Source organism: Saccostrea cucullata, unplaced genomic scaffold (genome assembly GCF_032062105.1).
Source record: "Saccostrea cucullata isolate Sc308-1 unplaced genomic scaffold, CSIRO_AGI_Scuc_v1 ctg391, whole genome shotgun sequence".
NCBI classification, from domain to species: Eukaryota; Metazoa; Mollusca; class Bivalvia; order Ostreida; family Ostreidae; genus Saccostrea; species Saccostrea cuccullata.
The window spans coordinates 579,943-605,502 of record NW_026938695.1 but is presented as its reverse complement, the minus strand read 5'-3'; the positions used below and the strand labels follow the sequence as shown (position 1 = coordinate 605,502).

The 25,560-nt window shown below is 31.7% G+C and overlaps 1 protein-coding gene across 1 annotated transcript in view; it reads left to right on the top strand.

Annotated features, from left to right (window-relative positions):
* Nucleotides 1-25,560, top strand: part of LOC134250960 (kiSS-1 receptor-like) — a 69,324-nt gene that overhangs the window by 14,667 nt on the left and 29,097 nt on the right. The window contains exon 2 of the mRNA XM_062733322.1: nucleotides 13,981-14,330. Coding sequence (XP_062589306.1) covers nucleotides 14,001-14,330 — 330 coding nt within the window. The 5' untranslated portion in view covers nucleotides 13,981-14,000. The remainder of the gene's footprint in view (nucleotides 1-13,980; nucleotides 14,331-25,560) is intronic.

Below are 25,560 nucleotides of genomic sequence, written 5' to 3'. Positions count from 1 at the left end.
TAACAGCCCTCAATTCTTTGTAATGATAAAAAATACATGAAATTCATTTTTTCAACTGTATTAGTCATGTGCTTTTTTATTCACAAAAAGATAGAGTAGCAGAACCGTTGAAGGTGACCTGTTTATTATGTTATCATATCGAACATGTACTTATTATAATAAATATTATACTTTCATGTAAATTAGTTGAATCTGATTGTTCGAGAAACATTTGTTAAAAAACATTATTACCCGCTGAATAATGAAGCCACGCCCTCCAGCGTAGCAACAGTGCTTGACGACGGGTGATATTCCAAAAAATAGCAACTGCGCAGAATTTATGCGCACGGTTCACTGTTATATGTATTTGTATAAATTCAGTATAATATAATAAATATTGCTGCGCCTCAGTATAATATAATAAATCTTGCTGCGCCTCGGTTGACAATGGTTTTCTTGGGGTGAAAATTTTCAATGTTACACTCAGCTATATACATGCAATATTTATATAATACGAGCTAGAATTGTTCTCGGAACCGAAGAAAATACTGTGGAAAGAAACCAATCGGGAAACAGTCTTATTACGAACGTATTAGCGATAATCCGTAGAACCAATTTTAATTGTCTTACAAATATTCGACTATGGTAAACAGTAAATGGAATACTTCATATGCTACATAGATTCTTAAGTACATTTCTTGATTCTTGAATTTATAATTGTCTTGCAAGCTAAATAAGAATAATAATATAACACGCTCAAATGTTGACTGATATTTTTATGGTTTTATATTGTTTAAAGTCCTATTTTAGAAAGTTTCACTCTTATTGCGATTTTATCATAAACCAGCAGAGCGCATTAATTTTCGACCTTCACTTGGCAATCAGGGCCATTGAGAAGTGAGATATCTTAATTGTGCCAACGCCTTTCCTGACACAGGACCTCAGTTTTTAATGTCTCTCCTCCAAGAGCGGTTGGCAAATAAACAGTTACTATCTATAATTATATATATAAATTATCTATACTTATACTATAAGTAGTCACAAAGGTTTTCGAACCTTGGATCTCCAGCCCACATAGCGAGTGCTCCGCAACTTCCACTGAAACAATAAAATTCTGGAGCAGGGCAATGAACTTTGGGCTGCTGTAGTTAATGCAGTTTCTTAGGGTTTTCTTGCAAGCGATTTACAGCTGAATGAAATACTCAAGGTATGCATTTATTTAGGCTGATCTCAACAGACCTCATTTATTTGTGGCGATGAAATGTTCCTTAAGTGCTCTTAAACATTTATACTGATTTGCCTTTTAATGCAGAGAAAAAGAACATTAGCAAAACCATTGAAAACGACCTTGTGTTGTGTCTTATGCAATATCGAACGTGTACTAATTATAAAGACTGATCTTGGATTGTAATAAGAATAGAGGAAATTGTTACGGAAAGAAACAAATATGGAAATTTAAGCAATTAAGAAAGTATTTACAATAATCCGTGGAAGAATTTTAAATTTCTTAGTACAATCTTTAGTGGAAGATAAAAAAAATTGCATTAGTCAGCAGATATACTCAAATTTATAACCACACCATATAAAACAAATCAGAACTTTAAGAAAATAATCTTAAAGAGTTGTTCACGATCCTTGGTTGAATAAACCTAAAAACTTGAAAAGAAGCCTCCACAGAAATATGTAAATCATGTCCTTGAAAGGATTAAGTGAAAGCAAACCTTCATTAGGCTAGAAGGACCTAGCATTTGTTAATATTTGCTTCTGGTCATTACATACTTGATCTCTAATTTATTTCACCATGAACAAAAATAAACTTCCCATTGAGAGAAAAATAAAGAATGCTAACACTTCCATTCCAATACTTAAGGCTGATATTCAAGTCATAAGGAAAGCAAATATCGATAACTTCTCTACTAACACATTCTAATTGTTCGTAAAATCGTAGATGTGGCATTACTGAAGGTGAATAAATCTTACTATCATTATAACCTAATCCAATGATATATTTCGAGATAACGAACAGTATTCAAGCCAATTAAAGGAAACAAAGTTTAGAGCAGAGCAAGCACTGATGTCTAAAACATCAGAGGTGGAACCAAGTGCGATTTCTTATATCATTACACATGTTACAAGGGAAGAACATCCTCACAACATCAAGGGTTTGTGATTTCTCGAACTCCACACAAAGTTGTGGAGTTCGAGAAATCAGCAACCCTTGACATTGTGAGGATGGGGGAAGAATTAATTGGATATTTAGGTAACTTTCTTACATTCCAGAGTATTCTTCTTTTACGTTGCTTTTTAAAGATCTTTTACTACGAGATTATTGGTTCACCTCTTGGGTTTAATGGAGTTTTAGTTTTTGAAATGTTTACGAACAATTCGTTTTTACTAAATGTATGGTGGTAATCTTATAGGATAAATAAATCATATTTAAAAGTGATATTTTTAAAAATATGTTTAAATTTAAAAAAAATCGACATAAGGATAATTGGGTACTGTCAATTATTAATTAATACGAAATATCCCGTGAGCTTAAAATAAAATATTTCAAAGAATCTGACGCATTTGTTTTATATTTAGATATTTTTCTTGAAAGAGACAATAAGGGTAATATTACAACTACCTTTTAAGACAAACAAGATGACTCTGACTTTTCAATCGTCAACTTTCCTTATTTATGCAGCAATATACCTTCATCGCGGGGTTTACTTCTATCAGTTCATTCGATACGCAAAAGCATGATCTACGTATGAACAATGTTTTAAACAAGGTAAATTATTTACAAGTTTCTTAAACAAGAATATCAGCAGTCTTGTTAAAAGGCATCATTTCGTAAGTTCTATGGTCGATACAACGACCTATGCAGCAGATACAATTTATCATTAAGTCAAATACCGACTAACATTTTTCATTCTGGTTGTTAGGCCATTATAAACACAATTAATTGACGATGGACTTTTTCATTATTTCCCGATAATGACAAGTAGCACGCGGCGAGTGTGACCGGTCGGCAGGGGATGCTTACTCCTACATAGCACCCGATCACACCTCTGATATTTTGGGGGTCCGTGTTTGCCCTGCTCCTATTTTGTATTGTAAAATACAAAAAAATTTTGAACTTGAATACTGGTCGTTTTTTCTAAACATTTCCTTTTGAAAGGAGAGTCAATCATGTATGAATGAGAGCAAATGATTATGGAACATACGCTCTTAAAATGCACATAGCTTAAAAGTTCTATCCGTATGGCAAAGTTATGAACGTTTGAACTACCATGGCATTTAATTTAAGTTTCATCACTCCATATTAAGGCACTGGGAAATTGTACAAGTATTTTTTTGTTCTTGGCGAGCGGTAAAGAAGATTCTCTCAGAGCCAAACAGATGAGTAAATCGATGGAAAAAAGTCCATCTTCTTCTAATTGATGTCTCTCAAAAGTTACACAATGGCGAAGAGATGCCAATAATCCTAAATAACATTCCAATTAAAGTTAATCTTCCAAATTAGTCGTCTGCGAAACCCAGCGCCCAGTAGCAGACGATGGTTCAAAGAACAATAAAATCTGTTCATTTGTGGTCTTCGGTAGACAATTGTAGCAGCCGATAATTAGAAATACATGGATTTAGGAAGAATTGTACGCGGTCATTCTGCCGGTGACCTCAGTTGCCCTTTTGGGGACCTCGAACACAATCATGTATGTTTCAAAACAGTGATAATGGAATAACCTTAGATCATAAAGCTTGGTGCATTTTGATGGAAATATAACTTCTATTTGACACCTTGTTAATATCAATTCTCTGTAATTATCAAACAATATCAAAAATGCTTGGCCACGCTACATTTTCAATTTCTATGAAACTTTTTGTGTGTACTCACATTTGATTTAAACATATTTTATTGAACACAATCAATGGGATTGGACACAAGTTATTCCAACTTAGATTGTCCTCTCCAACACAAACAAAAATAACAAGAATATATACACGTGATGTACAAGCAAACAAAAAAAAAATACAATAATATAAAAAAGAGGAAGAAGAAGAAAAGTGGTGCAGAGAGATAAGAAAGGAAGGGAATGGGAGTGCATGGAAGAAGAAATAAAGGGGGGATTATAAAGGATACAAAATGGTTACGCTGGTTATTCATAAAATCTTTTTGATTTTTTAATATATTTATGCACAGCTTTAACAATATTGATATTATTTTGTTGACCCAATTCTGGGTCACCAAATAAGATAATGTCAAGGTCTATTGCTCCATTGTTATTCTGTATAGTGTGGAATAATTCCGTTCTAATTTCGGCATAATTTTTACAGTACAAGAAGAAGTGTTCAGTATTTTCATATATATATCCACATGAACACCGAGTGTTATCTGAAAGTTTAACTTTAAATAAATCAGACTTAAGAATACTTACATTGTGTCTTAATCTTGTTAAAATTGAGTTTGTTTTTTTATCACCATAAGAAAAATATTTTGGGGGAGGTTCACTTTTGAAGAGTCTTTTTTTGAAAGCATTCACAGTATCGATGTTTCTAATCTCTATAGGCAAAGCATTCCATAGTGATATTGTAGATGGAAAGAATGAATTTTGTAATAAGTTTGTTTTACATTGAGGAATAGAAATATTGTTGAAATTGCGTAAATCATAATGGGTAGTTTGTGAGACATCAGGAGGTAATAGATTTAATAGATATTCTGGTGCGATACCATGTTTTATTTTATACATTAAGCATAACTTTCTCTTTTCCCGTCTATAGGCTAGTGTTTCCCACCCTGTTTCATAATAAAGAGAATTGCGAGGAGCATAAATAGGTAGGCCAGTGACAATTCGCGCAGCTTCTAATTGTAATTTCTCCAGTCTGTCACAGTCAGTTGCGGAAATATTATCCCATACTTCTGATGCATATTCAAAAAGTGGCCTAATAAATGTAATATACATCTTAGTTAAAAAGTCTCGATTCAATGATAATTTCAATTTACGGAGAACTGCAATTTCTTTTGAGGTCTTTTTAATAATATTATCGATGTGATTTGTCCATTTACCAGAATTTGAGAACGTAAGTCCAAGATGACAGTGAGTGGAAGATGGAATTATCTCTTGATTGTCAAACTTAAAATGTAAATTAGATACCTCATTTTCTTTACAACCAAACATTAATATTTTGGTCTTACTAGGATTAAATTTTACAAGCCAGTTTTTTGACCATTCATTAATTTTTTCTAAATCATAATTAGTAAATCTTTCTAAGTCCTGTATATTTTTAGAAGTATTTGACACAGATGTATCATCAGCAAATAGTCTAGAGAGACCGTGGAGTCCACATGGCAGATCATTAATATAAATTAGAAAAAGTAAAGGCCCCAGAACAGAACCCTGGGGAACTCCTGCTTTGGTTCTTCCAACAGAAGAACTTGATGATTTTATTTTAACCTGTTGTGATCGACTTGTAAGATAATCTTTTAACCATGCAAGAACTTCTCCAACAAACCCATATTTTTCTAATTTGTATTTTAAACCTTTCAACCAAACCGTGTCAAATGCTTTACTTATATCACAAAAAGCAAAACACGTGACTTCTTTATTGTCTAGAGCAATACAGATATTGTGATAAATTTCTATTAATTGGGTCACCGTTGAATGGTTACGCATAAATCCAGCTTGTAGGTTATATAATAGTTTGTGTGATACTAAATGATTATAAATGTATTTAAACATTACTCTTTCAAAAACCTTTCCAATACAACTTAACAAGGAAATTGGTCTGTAATTGGATGGGTTTGATTTTTCGCCTTTTTTGAACACAGGAACTACACTTGCATGTTTCCAAATACATGGAAATTTCCCAGTTCTCAAGGATTTATTAAATATTACTTCTAATGGGACAGCAATTTCTTTCCTTATTTCTTTTATTAAAATATGACTGAAGTTGTCGGGCCCGGAGGCTTTTTTAGGATCTAAAATTTCGATAATATCGACAATTTCATTTCAGTACTCACATTGTCATATCATTAATGGTTTTATAGTTTTTTATTTCAAAAAATGTCTCGTTGCCATGGTAACGGCACCTATTGTTTTCTCTGTAAATTCTTCCTAAAATTTGACCAAAAAACGTGATTTTGTAGGTTTTACTGAATAAAAATGAGCTTAAGAGAAACAAGAGAATGGGAAAATCTACTTTTGTTTCAAAACTACCATTATTCCTCTCTAGTATAATAACATAATTTTTTAAAAACTGTAATTCTACATAATGGCTTAACAACGCTTAGCTTTGGGGATTTTGGCATTTTGCCAAATTGAGAAAATTGCCATTTTAGACCCTTTTTCAAAGCGATTTTTTAATACTTTGCACACTGATTTGAAATTCAGGAAACAGTGCATTGCATAGATGATACATAAGTTAGTTTAAACACATTAAAATATTTATGGGACACTTAAAATTTTTTTTTTAAAAAGCTGATGAAAAATTACCCAAAATCTGCAAAATTTCCGTATTTCAAGGAACATATGCACATTTCATTAAGTTCATATAGAAAAGAAATGTTCCTTTCTACCTGTTTTGATGTCATTTACAGTAAAATTAGTCCACATCTAGGAGAAGTGTCATGTAAAAATATTCACATCCCATTTCCAAGAGCATTAATACATGTAAATATGTTCTTAGATAGGAGAACTGTGAACACCTGCACAAAATGCCCCCCTCCCCCCTTTCCGTAAAATTGACAATTTTGAAGTACATGTAGACTAACCAGGGCATGTTTCAAGTTTCCTGAAACTATCTCCTTAGATTGAAACTAATATGAAATAAAATTTTCCCTATCCATTCTCTATTACTATGGAAACAGGAATGCAAGATTTGTTACCATGGAGACAGGAATACCAGGTGCGCGTTTTACAAAAGAACTTAAAACTAAGACCAAAAACTTCAGATTATTGTAAAATTTTGCAAAATTAATAATTCTCTTTAAAATTGTATGTGTAAAAATATCCTACCACGTTCCTTTTAAAAAGTTAAAAATAATTTTCGATATAATTTTAATTAAAAAGTTATATGAAGAATTAAATTTGGTCTTAAGTTGTAAGTCCTTTTGTAAAACGGGCCCCTGATTTTTAACCAAAATGGCTGCGTTTAACATAACAATATTCCCAAAACTACACTTATTTACTCTTTTATAAAACATGTGTAATGAGTTAAATGTAAATGTGAACTAAATTTTTTGGCATCTTAAATTTGCATCTTTATGATGTTGCAAAATATAATGCATTTTGTAATGCTATGTCAAATAATTGCAAAATCTTGTGGCTTTTACTTTTTCAAGATTTGGTCAAACTTGAAAAATTCTGAAATGAAACTAAAACAAGCAGGACATTCATATTTTACTCATTTCAACTTGTTACTTTGTATAATTATTTATTAAATTCATGGGCAACTGCAAACAACAGATACTTTGAATGAAGTCAAAAATTTACCCCCCCCCCCCCCCCCCCTTCTGATTTTTTCATTAAAACTTATGAAACACTGCTTTAAACTTGAGAAAAATTACATTGGTTTAAAAAAAATCACATCCTCTTGGGTAAGTTATCTTGGATTTAAACATAAATATCCAACAATGGAAAACTTTAAACATAGTGTTTGGCATATAATTTAATAATAATTAGGTTTGCAATGGATCTTTTGTATTCTGTAAAGTCAGTTGAAACAATGCCCCCCCCCCCCCTCATGAGACACTGTCCCCCACAAGTATCATTTTAAGGAAGTTCTTCCTTTCATTTTACTAGGTTCCTGCCAACATCTCATCACACCAACTATATCAACCTCCTTTTCTTTTTTTTCACATGTAAATATAAATTCTGAAAACAAGAGAACTTTTTGCTTTTTTATTTTTTATATATGCAACATTTAGAGTACATGTATTCTCAAATATGGTACATATCATTAGATTTACATGACAAATTCTACTGTTTCTGCTGCTCTGAAAATCTTGACTCTGATTTTTCAATTTTAGAGTTTTAGTTGGTCAGGCATGTACTAGTAATGACCTATATTGACATACACAAGTAACACTGATAAATAGTTAATGAGAATTATGCTGAGTTGAGTTTTTTTTTTGGCAAGGTACAGGATAAAGCTTGATAAGTTCTAAAATATATTGTTATACAACATAAGATTTGAGGATGCCATCACATAATATGATAAACATGTTCCTATTATATTTGAACTTTGACATCTCAAACACTGATATCTTGAAGACAGTGGGTACAAGTATGTTGAAGTAGGTTGGAACTCAGCTTTCACTTGCCTGGTTTCAAACCTAAAATATGGTATCCTTTCTCAACCTGCAATGGTAAATAATTCCTGCACTTTCCAATATACTAGTACACTGATTTCAAGCTTATTAAATGTGTATATAATCCTTTAGAAAGTTGTTTTCTTTATTCTAGTATAATAATTCTTCTGTTACTGGACAGGTATTAAATTTTGTTTAAAAAAAAAAAGAAATAAGCAAGGTTTAAATTTAGATATAAAACTGAAATATTTTTTTTAACAATTTAAGGACAGATGATACAAAAAAACTTTTGTCAAAGAATTTGAAAATAACAACTTGGGTCATGTTTAAATCAGTAAAATTAATAACTTTCCTCACGACAAGTACTTTTTAATTCATATTTGCATAAAAATGGAATTTGAAGTGAAAAATATTTGTATAGATTAATAAGGATAGTTTCAAGAGGGCAGACTTTTGAACATCACAGAAGGTTTACAATTTCTTAATATTCTAGAAATTTATTAATACATCATTAATTTGCAATTAAATTATGCCAAAAAATATATACCAATCCAGGCATCCATTTTTGTTTGTATCATCTGTCCTTAATTTACTTTCATATTTTAAGAATGGTTACCTTGAAAAGAACAAAATCTAGGCTGTCCGCTTTCTTGCAGAATGCACTTGAACTTCAGTCATGGCCTATTTGGTCCTGTTTTGGTTTACTGGTCTTGCTTTTTCTTTATTCATCTTATATGGTAAATCCTTTGATGAAAAAATGGCGAAAATAATTATTTTCCTAGGAACATGATCAAAAGGAAAATTCATTTCATTCATACACAGACATGTTCATGTGTGTGATCATCTTACCAGTAGTGAATATTTGCCTGAGTATCAATTAATTTGTTTAAAATATTATAAAACATGGTCAGTGTGTACAAAACAAATATCATTATAAATCAGAGGTGAATATTCTACATGTACATGTATATAGTTTTATTATACCCTCCGCTTGAAAAGTGGTAGGGTATACTGTAATCGGTATGTCTGTCTAACTGTACGTCCATCTGTCTGTACATCCGTCTGTCTGTTACGCTTTAGGGTACCCATCTCTTATTATCCACAACTCCTCTTATACCACTGCAATGAGTGAAATTTAATGAACCTTTCAAAGAATCTTAATTACATATTGTCATTGTGCACCTCCTATTTTACTTTTTGATTCGACACATATTTTGGGTTTCCCGGCCACAGTAAAACATGGATTTGTCATCAGTTATAACCATATCGGAGGCAGGGGTATCATTTAGTGAGCTCAATGCTCACAGTACCTTTAGTTAAATTTTGTTTTAACACTTATACATATGTACAAGTGTACATATATATATTTTTACTGTTTGCTATTTGAAAAGATAATTATTATTCACACAAAACTGAACTATAGATTATACAGTACTGGTACTTCACAGATGAATGAAAGAGTCTATATAAACAAAAATAACTCAATATTTCCAGTGCATTCTTAACCTAGATCTATTTTGTCATTACATATAGTACAGTTTTGGATATATATAATAAACTTAAAGTTTAAAAGATAGAAGCTTTTAAATAAAACAATGACATCAAAACAAACATGCTGTTTTCCTATTTTCTGCTTATGAACATCACATGACCATATTTTGCTGATATATATAGAATACTATTTAAAAAACTTATCTACTTTATGCTTGTGCTCACACATTATAAACGTTTGATGCACTTTTTTTATATAACAAATTAAACTTGCTCTAGTTAATATTTTAACAACACAATTCTGTAAAATATGTGCCTAATGCCAATAAAGAATTGAAACAAGAGGCCCAGGGGCCACAGCGCTCTACTGAGCACATCGGGCTTGAATCCCCCCCCCCCCCCCCCCCCCCCCCCCCCCCCCCCCCCCCCCCCCCCCCCCCCCCCCCCCCCCCCATGATTTGAACAAACTAGAATCTACACTACCTGAGGATGATTCCAAATAAATACCCCGGGTATCAATAATCATAGCTTTGAAGTACTTGAAAAGAAAATTTTAAAAGGTTTCCCTATATATCCCTATGTAAAACTTGGGTCGGCCATTTTGGCCCCACCCTTGCCCCGGGGGTCATGATTTGAACAAACTGGAATCTACACTACCTGAGGATGCTTCCACATGAGTTTCATCTTTCCTGGCCCAGCGGTTCTGGAGAAGATTTTTTAAAAATGCCATTAATTTTTAACAAATTCATGATTATCTCCCCTTGGAAAAGGGCGTGGCCCTTCATTTGAACAAACTTGAATCCCCTTTACCCAAGGATACTTTGTGCCATGTTTGGTTGAAATTGGCCCTGTGGTTCTTGAGAAGAAGATGAAAATGTGAAAAGTTTACAACAACGACAACGACTACGACAACGACAGACAACGGACAAATTTTGATCAGAAAAGCTCACTTGAGCCTTCGGCTCAGGTGAGCTAATAATAGGATAAACAATGAATGAAAACTGACAGAAGTGGAAATTTATTTTATAAAGATAAATAATGTTTACTTAAAAGTCTCTCTCAGCACATCATAAAAAGTAAACCTACTTAATGGCACAGATTTTACACATGCACAATCTCTATATAGACATTTATATTTCGGGGGGGGGGGGGGGGGGGGTTCAGATGTTTATATGCTTCAAATTCATTTTTATTAATAAAAATAATTAATTCATTGGTCAGAAAGTCAAACTGTCAAAAGGTATAGTTCGCTTGATTTGATAAGGACCACTGACCACTACCGGTAAAACAACTGTGTATTGTAAGGCAAATAAAATTAAGAAAATATGCATTTGTTAATCTTTATATTTTTGTAATGCTCAGTATATACATAAATTTACCTTCTGTCTTCATTGTTTAAGATGTCTGGCCTTCTTTTCTTCTTCCAGACTGTAAAACTTTGATGAGATCCTTCGCCAGAAAATGTTCATTGCTGTTTACTAAATACACATTGTACCTCCAAACGTTAGAGAGTAGTTCAAGGGAAGTAATTAGGAAGCAAAATATGCTTCAAAATGTAGAAAAAAGTAATCTTTACCTTTGAATTCCTTTTACATCTTTGAGTCTCCCACCAATATTTTAAATATTTTGATATAATCAAATATTAGCCTTTCATAATTAATTATTACTAAATTTGTAATCAGTGTGCCTTTTTTGTTTTAAGCCTCCAAAAACTCCACTAAACCAATCACATATCTGATATGTTATAATATGTAAAATGGCCATTTACTATTGAGAAATTGAATTAAAACTACAGATATAATTACTTTAATCTGTAGTATTAAATTTCAATAATGAAAACATATTAAGTTATCCCTTTTCATTTCTGGACACAGTTTTTCTTGATAAGTACACGTTTTTCAAAATTAACGAAATTGAGAATTTTGCACCCCGTTTCTATGGCAACCAAGGGTCTATTTCATAAACCCACTTTAGATTTTACAATTAATGACATAGCTGTTTAAAATTATTATAAAAAAATCAAAATGTTTTTCTATGCGTGGCCAACCAATTTTGATAATTACAGAGAATTGATATTAAGAAGTTACATTTTAAGTATTATTTAGAGTACGAGTTTCTTACTGTATCAGAGATACAGGGCGGGGCTTGAGGCGAGAGCGATAGCTCGAGCCGGGCCCCGCCCTGTATCTCTGATACAGTAAGAAACGAGTATTCTAAATGACTTGTGACATGACCTTTCTAAGGACCTCACTAATTTACATGCGTATTTGGGTGTATACTTCCCAACCAATCAGATGATTTTGTAGAAAGTTGATTTAGTATCCAATTTTAAGCATTCTCAACTGAAATGCCGAGTGAGATGGATGTGCAGGTATCTATCATTTTAAAATTATTTAAGGGATGCATAAATTAATTTGTTTTCCAAAAATTTTATTTAGATTTGATTGCGCAGGTTTTTTTTTCTCTATGCAGCTCTTGCTGACATTTTTTTTTCAGTTTAAGCTACGATTTAGTGCAAAACATTTTGATATATAAGAATCATGTGGGAATATTTTTGAAACAAAAATGCTTCGGGAGATCGTAGATTCTGAGAGAAATGTCCGACAATGTCCAATACCGGTCGTCATATACAAAATTGAAATAAGCAGATGAAAGGAAAAAGGGGGGGGGGTATTTTACATTCACGTTTTCATTAAAATGTAGAGTAACCAAAGGGGGATACAGCACTCACTGGTGCCCCCATTCCACCTTTGAGTTTTTTTTCTTTTTCGCTTTCTTAATTTTTTTTTTTCTAAACTTGTCTACATACGGTTTTTAATTCATCAACAAGTAACGAAATGACCACATAGGTGTTGGTTGATTATAAATCTAACCCCCCCCACGGAATACGATTTTCCGGGGTTTTTTTTTTGGGGGGGGGTCAAAGTAATAATTTGTGAACCGCCCCACTCCCTCCTTTCTAAAATTTTTGAATCCGACAATAATTCCCTTATGTTGTAAAATTTTATTTTTAATTCACCTCAATTTTTGAGTAAATACTAACAGTTCTATGGCGAATTGAACGACTGGTATGTCTGTATACGAATACAGCTTTCCGTCATCGCTAAAAATAAACTGTACTGTATCGTTGATATTTTGCAGATACAGTACAGTTTCTGCTCATTTGCATAAGAAACGCCTACAAAAAGTGTTCTGTATCGCAGTTACAGTATGCTTGACTTCAAAGGAAAACTCGCCGGGTCATGTCACAATACCTGTTAAAGTTTAGTGTAGGTTTATTATAGCGTATATTTTCATCAAATAATGTATATCGTTTTGCTATATTGCCTACCTTTACATTTTATTAAAGTTAGTACGTACGAATAAATTTCGCATTTGAATATTTTTTTTTATTTTACTTGTTGAATCGTATTTTATATTTCGTCATGTTCTTTGGAGAAAATTGAAAAAAAATATAATAATATTCTTTTTCAAAATTCCGTGTTTATATATCATCCAAAACTGTTTTATCTAGTGTCTATATTATCCCCTAGAAAAGCTAAATCACCTTCTCCTAAATCTGCAATAGCTCTTTAAAATCCCATCATCATATTGATGTTTATTTGTCATTTAATGCAAGTGTTTTATATTTCCTCTGGAGGGGAAATTATCCTCTTCCGAACATAATCGAATGGGCAAATAAAAATGTAAATATTAGAAATATAAAGTTGGAAAAATGAAATAGTTTCATTTTTGCATGGATATTTAAGGGTTTAGTCTGTCTTATTTCAGAGCACATCTTAGATGTAGCATCTTTATTTCGCTTACTAAATTTCTACTAGACATTTATCAGTAATAAAGGAAGAAACTCACACTTATAATACAGTGAAACCTGTCTAACTCGAACCCTACTTGTTCTAAAAAATATTCCAGATTACAGCATTTCAAAAGGAAAATGAACCAATTAAAAGGGACCTGATTCTTTACTGGGAAGACATCAAAAAACTCCATAGTCGGGTTAAATAGATTTTTTTCTGTTTTTCCCAATCATGACAAAGAGCACACAGTGGGTGTGACCGGTCGGAAAGGGATGCCCACTTCTCCATGGCACCTGATCCCACCTCTGATATTTTGGAGGACCGTGTTTGCTCTGTTCCTATTTGTATTGTTTTTTGGACTTTTGATTTTGAATACCGTTCGTTATCTCCATATGTTTCATGGTATTGTATTCATTTTAGGTGAGACACGACAGCCAGAGATGTCCACAGCAACGTCAGTCACGGACCTCATCTCCAATATGTCCAGTAACGGCAGTTCAACGCTGGACATCCCACCTTCTGATTCCATTCACATTGTTCCAGTCATTTGGACGATTCTGATCATTGTTGGGGCAGTGGGAAACGGTTTAGTTCTCTATATTGTGTTCCGATATGGCGAGCGATCCGTGACAAATATTTACATAATTAATTTAGCGTTGGCGGATCTAGCTTTTCTTCTAATCGTCGTGCCTATAACTGCTGTCAGCTTTGTGATGCCTACCTGGGGATTTGGGGATGGAATGTGCAAGTTCTTCACATATACGATCTACGTAAGTCATGAATAGTAAATTTCATCATTTTTGATTTATAAATAAACACAAATATAAATAGCGAATACGTTTTTGATGAATTGACCTTATAAAAATTTTCATCCCTGTGTCTTTAAAATATGTTGATAAATAAACAGATATAACGATTTATGCTTATAACGAAGCAAATTCCACCGTTCCTGGCACTTCGTAAAAAGCATGTTTTACTGTATTTTATTATCTTTTTTATTTGTGAATTTTTAAGATCATTTACCTTTGACCTTGCTCTGTAGATGCACTTCTAACCTTTGGTCGTTGATTTTCTCCTATTTCTGATTAAGCACAATACCACTTGATCCTGTGGTTCCCCTTTGAATGAGAAAATACAATACTTTAAGAATACTTATTACCGGAGTTGACTTATTAGCAAGAAAATTCTAGAAGCCTACAGGTTTTTTCATTGACTTGGCTTTTTAAAATAATACGCTTTGAAATCCATTATATTGCTTACTACGTGAATATAAGTGCTGGTAGATAATTTTTTGATGACTATGAACATCTTCTATAACACTTTAAGTAGCACTGAAGAGTTAAAAGATTACAAAGGAGTATGGAAACAAATGTTTTGTTTTTCTTTGTTCGACGAAGCTTGTGGCAAAACGAAAAATGCTTAGAAGAAGTTCAATAACCGGGAAAATATCAGTGTTCATTCACTATTTTAAGGATGACCGATTGAAAAATTAAACATTCAATTTTCCGTTTGCTTAGCATTATTTTTCCAAAGAAATGTAGAGAAGTTTTTCTTATGATCAGTTTATTATGGACTTGTACAAACATTGCTGGTGCAGGTCTCTGGCTCGTTCCGATTGATGCCAAAAAATAAACGTCTTAATTTGCGGCCCCAATATCTTCATCAAGTTTACAGCTAATTTTATAAATTTGGTCACTCCTCTATGACACCTGATCCCATCTCATGTTTAGGAGGTCCGTGTTTGCTCTGCTTCTATTTTCTATTGTTTAATGGACTTTTGAGCTGGAAAACTTGAATCATTGAGTTGGTTTTCTCCATTTTTTTTTACTTTAAAAGTATTAGTCTTTTTTTCAGATTCACTTTAATTGTTCTTAAGTCTTTTTTAAATGTAAACCTTAAAAGGTTGTGTTGATTACCTTTTCACCTATGCATATGAAAAAAATAAAAGAAAAATGACGGCATTTAAATAGATAGAATCGAGTATCTGATTTTTATTTTTTATTTAGCTGCGAAATTTTTCAAATTTATTACAATAAAAAGGTGGAATGACAATAACAAATTATGACGAACGAAGAAAAAAATATAAAACGAAAATTATTAACAGATTTATATGATCATGATTACTTATGGGGAATAAACATCAGTCACAATAGGTTGTAGACTGATATTTTTAGATACTGACTCATTTTTTTTTTTCAAAATAATGATATTTAGTTAATTACAAGTAAAAAAAAAAACCATTTTTCACGAGATGTCTAAAGTTAAGAAATGCAATTATAGCTGATCATGTTTACGTCATATTTTATACATCGAGTACATGTAGAAACGCATTTTCAAAATCAAAATTTTGCTTTATTAATTTCTAGGATCATTGTCAGTTAGATTTAAAACAGGAAGAGCAAACTGAACACTTTCTTCGCCTACTGTTGATATATTATATGTAAGTTATATTATTGACGTAAGCATTAACCCTTGGATAAGAGGTTAAACAGTATGAATGTTTTCAGGGAAAGTTTAATGTGTAATGTGCAGCAAAACGAAAAATGTATATACTCTATATATGTATTATCATCGCAAGTTCTCTTTGATTGAAAAGACGTTTAAATGTCGGGGTAATAAAATATTTGTTTGCGTTTTCGTTGAATTTTATTTTTGTTTTATTTGTGAGTCAAATGAAAATGTCTTGCTAAAAGTTTTCTTAATATGTTGTACAATGTATTTATTTCACAGAAACATAAGTGATTTCGTTTCTACTCAAAAATTTATTGAAAGACCTTTTGATGTTTTGCCTTAAGTCACACTCCCGCGTAAAAACTAACACTTTAAATTGCCAATTTATTGCACATTTCTTGCTGGTACATACATATATTGATGAGAAAGGACAAAAGAGTGAAATTAACAAACAGAATACAAAATCAAATGTCATTTAAAGTGCAGTCTGTTTTTTTATTTCAATATCAAATTTCTAAAACAAAATTATTGACAATTGTCAGATTAATATTAATTTTGGTCATGAAACATGCAAAGACTATGTCTATGCAGCTTATAATTTTTACCGATGAATGTAAAAATTTTGCTTTGTCCATCTGCCTTTTTGTCAAATTGAAGAAATTATTGATTTTAAAAAACTACAAAGGCTATAACGGTGTTATGCATACATATTTTTATTATGAAATGTTATGTATATAATATATAAAGATCTACCACTGCCAATGAACAAATGTGCCGAGTAAAGCCCTTCACCGGCATATGGCAATTTCTCTCCATGAGTATAAGAATTAAATATCATTAAGGTTAGATATCGCAAATTTCACTTTTTAAATTCCAATCATTGATTTTTATATTCAACACTAGCATTAAATTCAAATGGAAAATAGTTTGAAGTATGAAGCGTTGCTTAATTTTTCAGGAATGAATATTTTGTCTAATCATGATGTGAGAAAATTTGATATGGTAAACAGAAAGATCAAGGTTATTTTACAAATTTTACTTTATAAAATGGTCCTCATTTATAAACTCTGTAAGTTCTGACAAAGACAATCCATTGCATTTCATGGTAAAATGTCATCAGAACGTTTTCTCTCTTATCAGAGGGATACTACCCCTTAAATCGAATAGCTGTTGGATGATATTTTTCATGCAAATTGTCTACGGATTGTTCCTTTTGCACGAACATGGCAAGATCAGTCGACGGGAGTGTTTACTTTTCAATGGCACCTGATTCCACCTCTGCTGCCATTGAAATCCTTGCTTGCTCTGCTCCAAATCTGTACCGATTCCTATTCCATTCCTCCTACTTCTTTCGAATGACACGTTAAACAATAACAATTAATTAAAATGACTGCGGGTTCATTAACGCCCTATTACGTTTTAATCAGATGTAAAACAATCAATCAGTATAAGGTTAATGGAATATGTAATTGATCATGTATGATTCATGTACATATCTTTCGATATTGCGTCACTTCCTATAAGTCTCCCTTGTTAAACGTTGAGAGCCTTCTTTAGATTGAATTCAGATCTAGGGCAGATGTAGTCTGTTGTATTGAAAACAGTAACACTTGATTAATTCATGTCAGTTTCGTTGCTTAAGGATCTTTGTGATCATTAGTTATTTATCAACTGTTTCTCCCAGCATTCTCGGTTTTCAATAATTTATCTCCATCTTTTGCCTTGAAGGACAGGACTTTTATTGTCATTAATCTTTCTGCATCTAATGGAGCTTCATGACAGTCTAATACTTTCCGCATTATTCCTTTCTGTCACAATACCTTTTAAACGAATTTATACCTCCACAGAGTATGTTTTCCAATTAACTACTTTGTCATATATAAAGTAAAAACTATTCTCTCAATTTTTTGTTTCACAGAGGGAAACAAATATATAACAACAAAAATTGCAATTGCAGAATATTTAATAGTTATGTATGAAAAGCGTTATAAATATTGACCGTAATACAAAATTACGTCTGAACCAGGAAGTTGAAGACGAAGCTTTACAAACGAACCCTAAATATTAAAGCTGAAAAAAAGTACATATGAAGAATTGAAACAGCAACAACAATAAACATGTATAAGATTTATTCTACTATAGTAGTAAATTAAATAGGCCATTTGTCATATATATATATAATAAATTCTTATTTTATAATCATCAAACTTTCAAAATTTATCCCCATCTGTTTTCCAATTAACGATTTGTCATATATAAAGTAAAAACCGTTTCCTTTTTTTTTTTTGTTTCACAGAGGGAAACAAATATATAACAAAATAATTGCAATCGAAGAATGTTTAATAGTTATGTATGGAAAGCGTCATTAATATTGACCGTAATACAAAATTGTCTGAACATGGAAGTTGGAGATGAAGCTTTACAAATAGCCCTAAATGTTAAAGATGAAAAAAATGTACATATGAAAAAACTCAACAGCAACAACAAAAACACGTATAAGTTTTATTCTACTGTAGTAGTAAGTTATATAGGCCCTTTGTCAGAACTATGATAAATTCTTATTTATCAAATTTTCAATATATATCCCCATCTTTGCCTTGCAGTGACAAGATTTTGATAAGCATTAATCTATCAGCATTTCACAAATCGCCTTGACAGTTAAATACATCATTGTGCTACTACTCTTTGATACATACGAAAGCCCAGAAGGCTCATTCGAGATTCAAGTTTCGAAATACGAGATTCAAAATTCGAGATTCGAAATTCGAGTTTCGAGATTCAAGATCCAGATTAACCAATCAAAAGGCTCATTCGAGATTCGAGGTTCGAAATACGAGATTCGAAATTCGAGTTTCGAGATTCAAAATCCAGATTAACCAATCAAATTCGGGTTCAACATTTGATTACTCCCCTTTATTATGTTTTATCTATCAATAAATCGTTTAATATATTTATAACAAATGAGTCATTTGATTAAATTACAATGCAAGAAAGAGTGTTATATATATTAGAAGGAAAGTTAAATAATCATTGGATTTTTGATCAGCAAGATATACTTCAATTTATATTATGACTTCTTAGATATTAAATAGTATACATGTATCTATATATCAGGAATATATATATTTTTGCATTGTCTATTTTATTTAAAGGGTTGTTGACATAATAATTAAGTTAGAAATGGTGTCTAAAGAATAACAAAATCCCCACCCCTACCCGCAACACCTGCCCATTTTTCTGACACTGAAAATTAAAAACTTGAAAGGCAATGCAGCCTTGATAAATATAAACCGCGTTGGTTTTCCTAATAGATGGAATACATAAAAATATAGTTTTTTTAATTACTTATCTTCATCTAAGGCTTTGATTTCTTGAATTAGTTAACAATTATATATACAATACAGATTGCCAATATGAATGCTGCAATTAAAATGAATGCAGCATTCATTTTATCTTATATCAAACAGTAGATTAGTCTAAATTAGCTGCAGAACTATAGCGTTATGGTTTTATATTTTAGTCTCTGACCATAGCGTTATGGTCAAAGATTAAAATATACTCGTAAGGCTTATAAAGCTACAGTTCGATTCAGCAGTCAAGTCTCACTGCACAAATGTAACCTTTATAAATGTGATGAAATAAAAATTCTTGCATTGCTGTACAATGTAGAGACGATTCATAATATTTCATAACTTATTATAATCAATAACAATATTCTCCCTCAGCAATGATCTGATAGAAAAGTCGACCTACTTAAACCGCAAGTCAACGATAAGATAATATAATATTCTATATATACGTATTTACTGTGTTGTTTAATGAGAAAAATAAGATTATTTCTGTATTTTTCAAGATGTAATATAAATTTTATTTTTAGTTCGTTTTAATACATAAAACATTTTTCTTGCATTATCATTTTAGCAAATGGTCAAATGGTTATAAATATAATCAACAAATTCTTGATAGTAAAAACATAATAAAGGGAAGTAATCAATGTTGAACCCATTTTTGATTGGTTTGTATGGATCTTGAATTTCGAAACTCGAATTTCGAATCTCGAATTTTGAATCTCGTATTTCGAAACTTGAATCTCGAATGAGCCTTCTGGGCTTTCGTAGATACAAGACCTTAAAAACCAAATCAAATCTTTTCAGAAAATGCTTTTCCGGTTTTCCTCTTTCGCATACATTACGCAAAAATAACTCACTTCAAATTTTCTGTTTTAGAAAAAAACAATAGCATTTCACGAACGATTTGCAAATTTTATTTGATAACAAAACTTCTTCATCGTTATAGTGATATTTATCTAGTTGAAGACTAATCTTATAGCTTTTGTGGTTAAACACGCTTGGATTTACACATCACATGACAAAGAAAAGCATATCAACAAAGTGTTATAATGTCAAAATCATTTAAAATCGGAATGATGTAACTATTTTGATTTCTCCTAGGAGAGTAATCATTAAGATATTTTGGAAGCAAAATATTGTTTCCATTTCATTCAAAATAGTCTCCAGATATTTTTTCATTTGTAACTTGTCGGCTTTCGTTATATGAAGTTGAAATCACGCAAGCTCTTTTATCCTGACATATTTGGGGAGGAAGTGTTTTTTATATATTTCTTCCTTATTCTTTCCGACAGTAAGAATATTCAAGCTGATAATACCAGTTGACAGGGGTCGAATACTCATCCTTATCATCTGACCCAAACGCTGAATTTCCGAGTGTCTGTGTTTATGTCCCGTTCATAGTTTTGTTTTGTTCGCAAGTTTTTGAAAAAAAAGATCGATGACTTTTCATCACAACCATTTTCATTAAAAATCAGGAGTTTACAAACAACATTCCTTCAAATGTCAAGGGTTAATAACTTTACATTGAGAATTCTAGGAAATGGAAGCTACGGAATGGAACTTTAAAGTAGAAGATTTCAATAATTTATCAAAAATTAAGTTCCAGAATTAGAAATTCAGTCTTTTCTTATTCTTGAACTCTACCTCATAGAACATCTTTTCAAAATGATGTTTTTTTTTTCATTTAAACGAATCAATAAAACACCAAACATTGATTTTAAATTATATTAGATAACAATTAATACAAAAAGGTAATTAGAGCTTGACTTGCCAAGAAAAAAAATCCATTGTTGCACCAATGCCGGACATTGGTTATTCTTTTCATCTTGAGTGCTGTAGTTATTAAATATCGTCAAAGCTGCAAACATTTACATAACTATCCCGTAACAAAGACGTTGAGATGACATTCATGGTTTTTGCCTTCCTGGTGAATCAACCAGGGCTCGATTCAGAATATGATATTTATTTTTAAATGTTGGTTTTTAACACCGACCTTTAATTTATACCCTTTGATGTGTTTAATTGCTTCCTTTATTTCGCCGTTGATAAATTCTCATAGTCAAGAATGGCGAGCAAAATCAAAGTTTACTGTATAACTTTATTGCGATACCAAAGACAACATAAATAATGTGCTGAATTCATCACTATTCAATATAACTATAAACAAAGGCTTTGTTAAATTTTTTTTCTGATACAATAGACAGCAAAACTTTTGCTTAACGACGTTCGATCCTGATATTTAAAGTCTTAAACTTTTTTTGCCAAGTATATTTTTAGTTTCTACATACATAGCTTAATTAAAATTCAAATAAAAAAATGGGGGTCAATACGCTTCTTTTAGCGCTACAGTACATATAATATGACCTTCTTGCACTGAAATTTGTATCTTAATTAAAAATTAAATTTTGACGTTTTCCCTCCAATATTTTTATCCAATTAAAGCATGAAACAAAATGAACTCTAAGTTTGTTTAAAAAAAGACACTTAAAAATTGTGACTAAGAAAAAGTTTCAAATTGCTTCGCATAATCAATTATTTGACCTTTCTGCACCAATAAAAAGTGATTTTTCTGGCATTGAAAATTTAATAAGCAAGAAAATTATTTTAAAGTCTTAAACTTTTTCTGATTTTAAGCAAATAGGTCAAATTTATCTTGAATATTTAGAAAAGAATATCAAAAGTGGGGGTATATGATGAAAATTTTCAGATATTACTAAAAAAGTGTCAATTTTACGTTAAAATTGGCTCAATTTTTCCCCGGATTTTTAGAATATATTGACTATATTTGTCACACTTTGTTGATAGAGTACACAAGAAATGATTTAATAGATATTTCAGAACCAGCATAACACATTTCACTGCAAAAAACAGCTTTGTGTGCAACCAGGATGGAGAAATAGGAATCCAAAATTAACAGTACTGTTATAGTTCAAAATGGAAAAACTGATCATTTTCGTCTAAAAACCCTTCCGCCACAAAATATAGTCCCTAGCTTAATTCTACTTAAATGCAATTTAATCGCGGTTTTTTCATTGGATATAGTTAAATTTGAACTGTAGAATTCAGATTTAATGTTAGAACTTAAAAATGATGCAGAATTTTATAAATAAAGGACCTGACCAAAATACGCTCAAAATCTCAGGATCGAACGTCCTTAATACAAACCATTTTGTGTTTAAATGAAAACCTGTTTGCTTTCTCTCTAAATAATTCAAAATATTTACAATTCTGAAAATACAATAAATTTTTGCTTTCCTTTATTACCCTTGATTTAATATATATCCAGTAACTGTTCAATATCCCTAATAGAACCCCTTGCCCAATAACATATATAAATACTTTAAACAACAAAGAAAAAAATCCCCAAGAACATTACGACAATAATTATTGTTGAAATCAAATATGAGATTTATCTTTGGTATTATTATTGTTTAGATATCCTATTTCTGATCTTTCATTTTGCAGTTTACACGAAGATTTAATCACCATAGGATGTTTCATAAAATTCAATCATGTATAATTCTTTAAGAGCATACAAGACTTACGAAATCCGAGATCCGGATTTACTAAATGTTCAGATAGTGAAAACACCATTGAAACCTATCATTTATGAGCAAATTATGACTATTTTCAATTTGTTGGAATTGTGATTGCACGGATATCATTGAACGTCATGGACTCTATGTTAGTTAAAACTTACGTCAAGATTTTCCCGAATTTCAGACGAAGTAACCCAGAAACCTTATATTTAACGTCGTAATTTTTCCAAATCTTTATCCCTGTTACATAAACAGTCGGTATATCTCGGAGCGTAATCTCGTTTAAAAAGCGCTCTGGGCGAGAATCAGATGAGAATTGTTCTAGTCTTGGATCTTCAACATGGTTTCTGTTCGTAAGATACCAGAGAGTAGGCGTAATCCTTGTATGATGTCTAAATTGATTTTCCATGTCTTAAAGAACCATACGCGTTGCCAGGTCGTGGATGTTTTGACGATTCTTCGAACATTAAAATGAAGTTTACCCCTAATGATATTTTCCATTGATTCCATCTTAGAAGAAACTTGTTAATACGACGGAGTTTTTTCCATTACAGTGAAACACAAAGAAAACCGAATTAGTCCCTTGCTTAAAATCGCTTCTAAGCATCAGCCTTGCTGAATCTTACATTGAGTCCAAGCTGCCTACTACTTTATTACAAAATCAGGTTTATTGAGTAATGCTTTGATGAAAGAATTAGTGGTATACATCCCTGTATGTCTATTAAAACTTTTACATCCGATGAAGTTAAGGGGTTTTTCAATTTCTACAAGGAAAATCTTATTGATTTAAACAACATTTTATTATGAATTAACATATAGGGTTGGACAGCAGGCACTGCCCATATAAGTCCTTTCCACAACACACAGATCAAAGTCATACATGTACAAGTAAATATTAGCTACATCTTGTTATTTATCACATGTGCAGAAAAACCTGTCTAGTCCGACATGAACTGGAAGAGTAATTTTTGTATCGTAATATAAATATTGTCTGATTGTACGGAAATTTAAAAATAGAACACGAAAATGAAAGAAATGAAGCTTCGAATTATGGTAATGTCATTTTCTCAGCTTTAATGTTGGTCAATCGAATAGCAATAAAAAATAAAACCTTGAAAAAGAATAACAAGCTAATTCAGAGAATTTGTGTCCCCCGCTTAGGGAAAAAGTAAACCATGCGGAAGGAGGGAGTCGGATCCCCCTCACTGAATTTGTAGAATTATTAAATGTATGCATGTATACTGAAGCAAAAAAAACTAATATGGATATGAAGATTTAATTCCTTATTCTTTATTATGTGTATAAAAAATCTTTTTATATGGAATATTTATCACACTGTAATGATGATTTTATGAGTTTGTACAAGTCAGACCTCGTAATTTTTTCATTTCGCGTGATGAATACCATCATTTAGTAAAAAAAAGTATTTCTAAAAAAAAAAGTGGTCCATCCAGGACTTGAACTCGGGACCTCTCACATTGGAAGCGAGAAACATATTACTAGACCACGGAGTCGCTTTACGTGGAAGCAAGTATATGCAGACGTGAAGTCACATACATGTATATATATATATTCATGTTCGAAATTGTCAAAATTTTATACAATCCATGGTATTTAATTTATTTAGCCTTTATTAAACAGTTCTAATAGATGTAATAAGAACATAAATTCCGCAGAGAGCCTGTTTTATACGCATTTACTCTCCTCATGCCCCTGTGCTAAAAATAGCGACATGTAATGCTATAAATACTAATAAAACAAACGGGGCGGGACACTTTGAGAAGGGTGAGAGACGTCCTAGGGAGTTTTGGTATAAAGTTACATTGCATAAGCTCAACATCTTCTTGAAATATCGCCTGGAAATGATATTGTTATACACAGACAGAATGTATAAATTTACGACCTTGAACTTTGACCTTTTGACCTCATAATCAATAGGGGTCTTCCTTAGGCCACAGGAAATTATTATGTAAAATTTCATTGCAATAGCTCAAAGGGTTCTGGAGATATCGTGTGGAAACGAAAGTGTTATAACAGACAGAATTTGCTTATTTATGACCCTGACCTTTGACTTTTTGACCTAAAAATTAATAGGGTTCTTCTTTAGTCCATAGGGAGTTGCTATACTAAATTTCATTGCAAAAGCTCAAAGGGTTCTCGAGATAAAAAAAGCGTTACAGACAGACAGAAAGACGGACGATCCAAATGAATATCCCCCACTTTTCAAGCGGGGGACAAAAATAGTACAACTAGGTACGTGTACATTTGCTTGAATAACAACAAATAATTATTGTGCTATTTTTCCATAAAAATTGTTGTTAAGAATTCAATTTGATTTGCACCAAATTGATTTTTTCAAGCGTCTGATAATTACATGAGAAGATTATTAATTAAAATTAGGTCATAGTATTCAGCGCTGCAATAAGTACCTAGGTCACGATATTCAATGACAAATCTAGATTTGTCACCAATTGATACATCATACATGTACTGTTAATTTTGCTGCATACTGCATCAATTATATTTGAATCCACAAAGAAAAGTTTCAATAAAAAGATTTACTAGTAATTATTGATGAATTTCTTCAATAGAACACATGTACCTACAAAAGAAGTCCAGGATAAATAAAAATTTGAATAATTTATTAATAATAAAGCCAA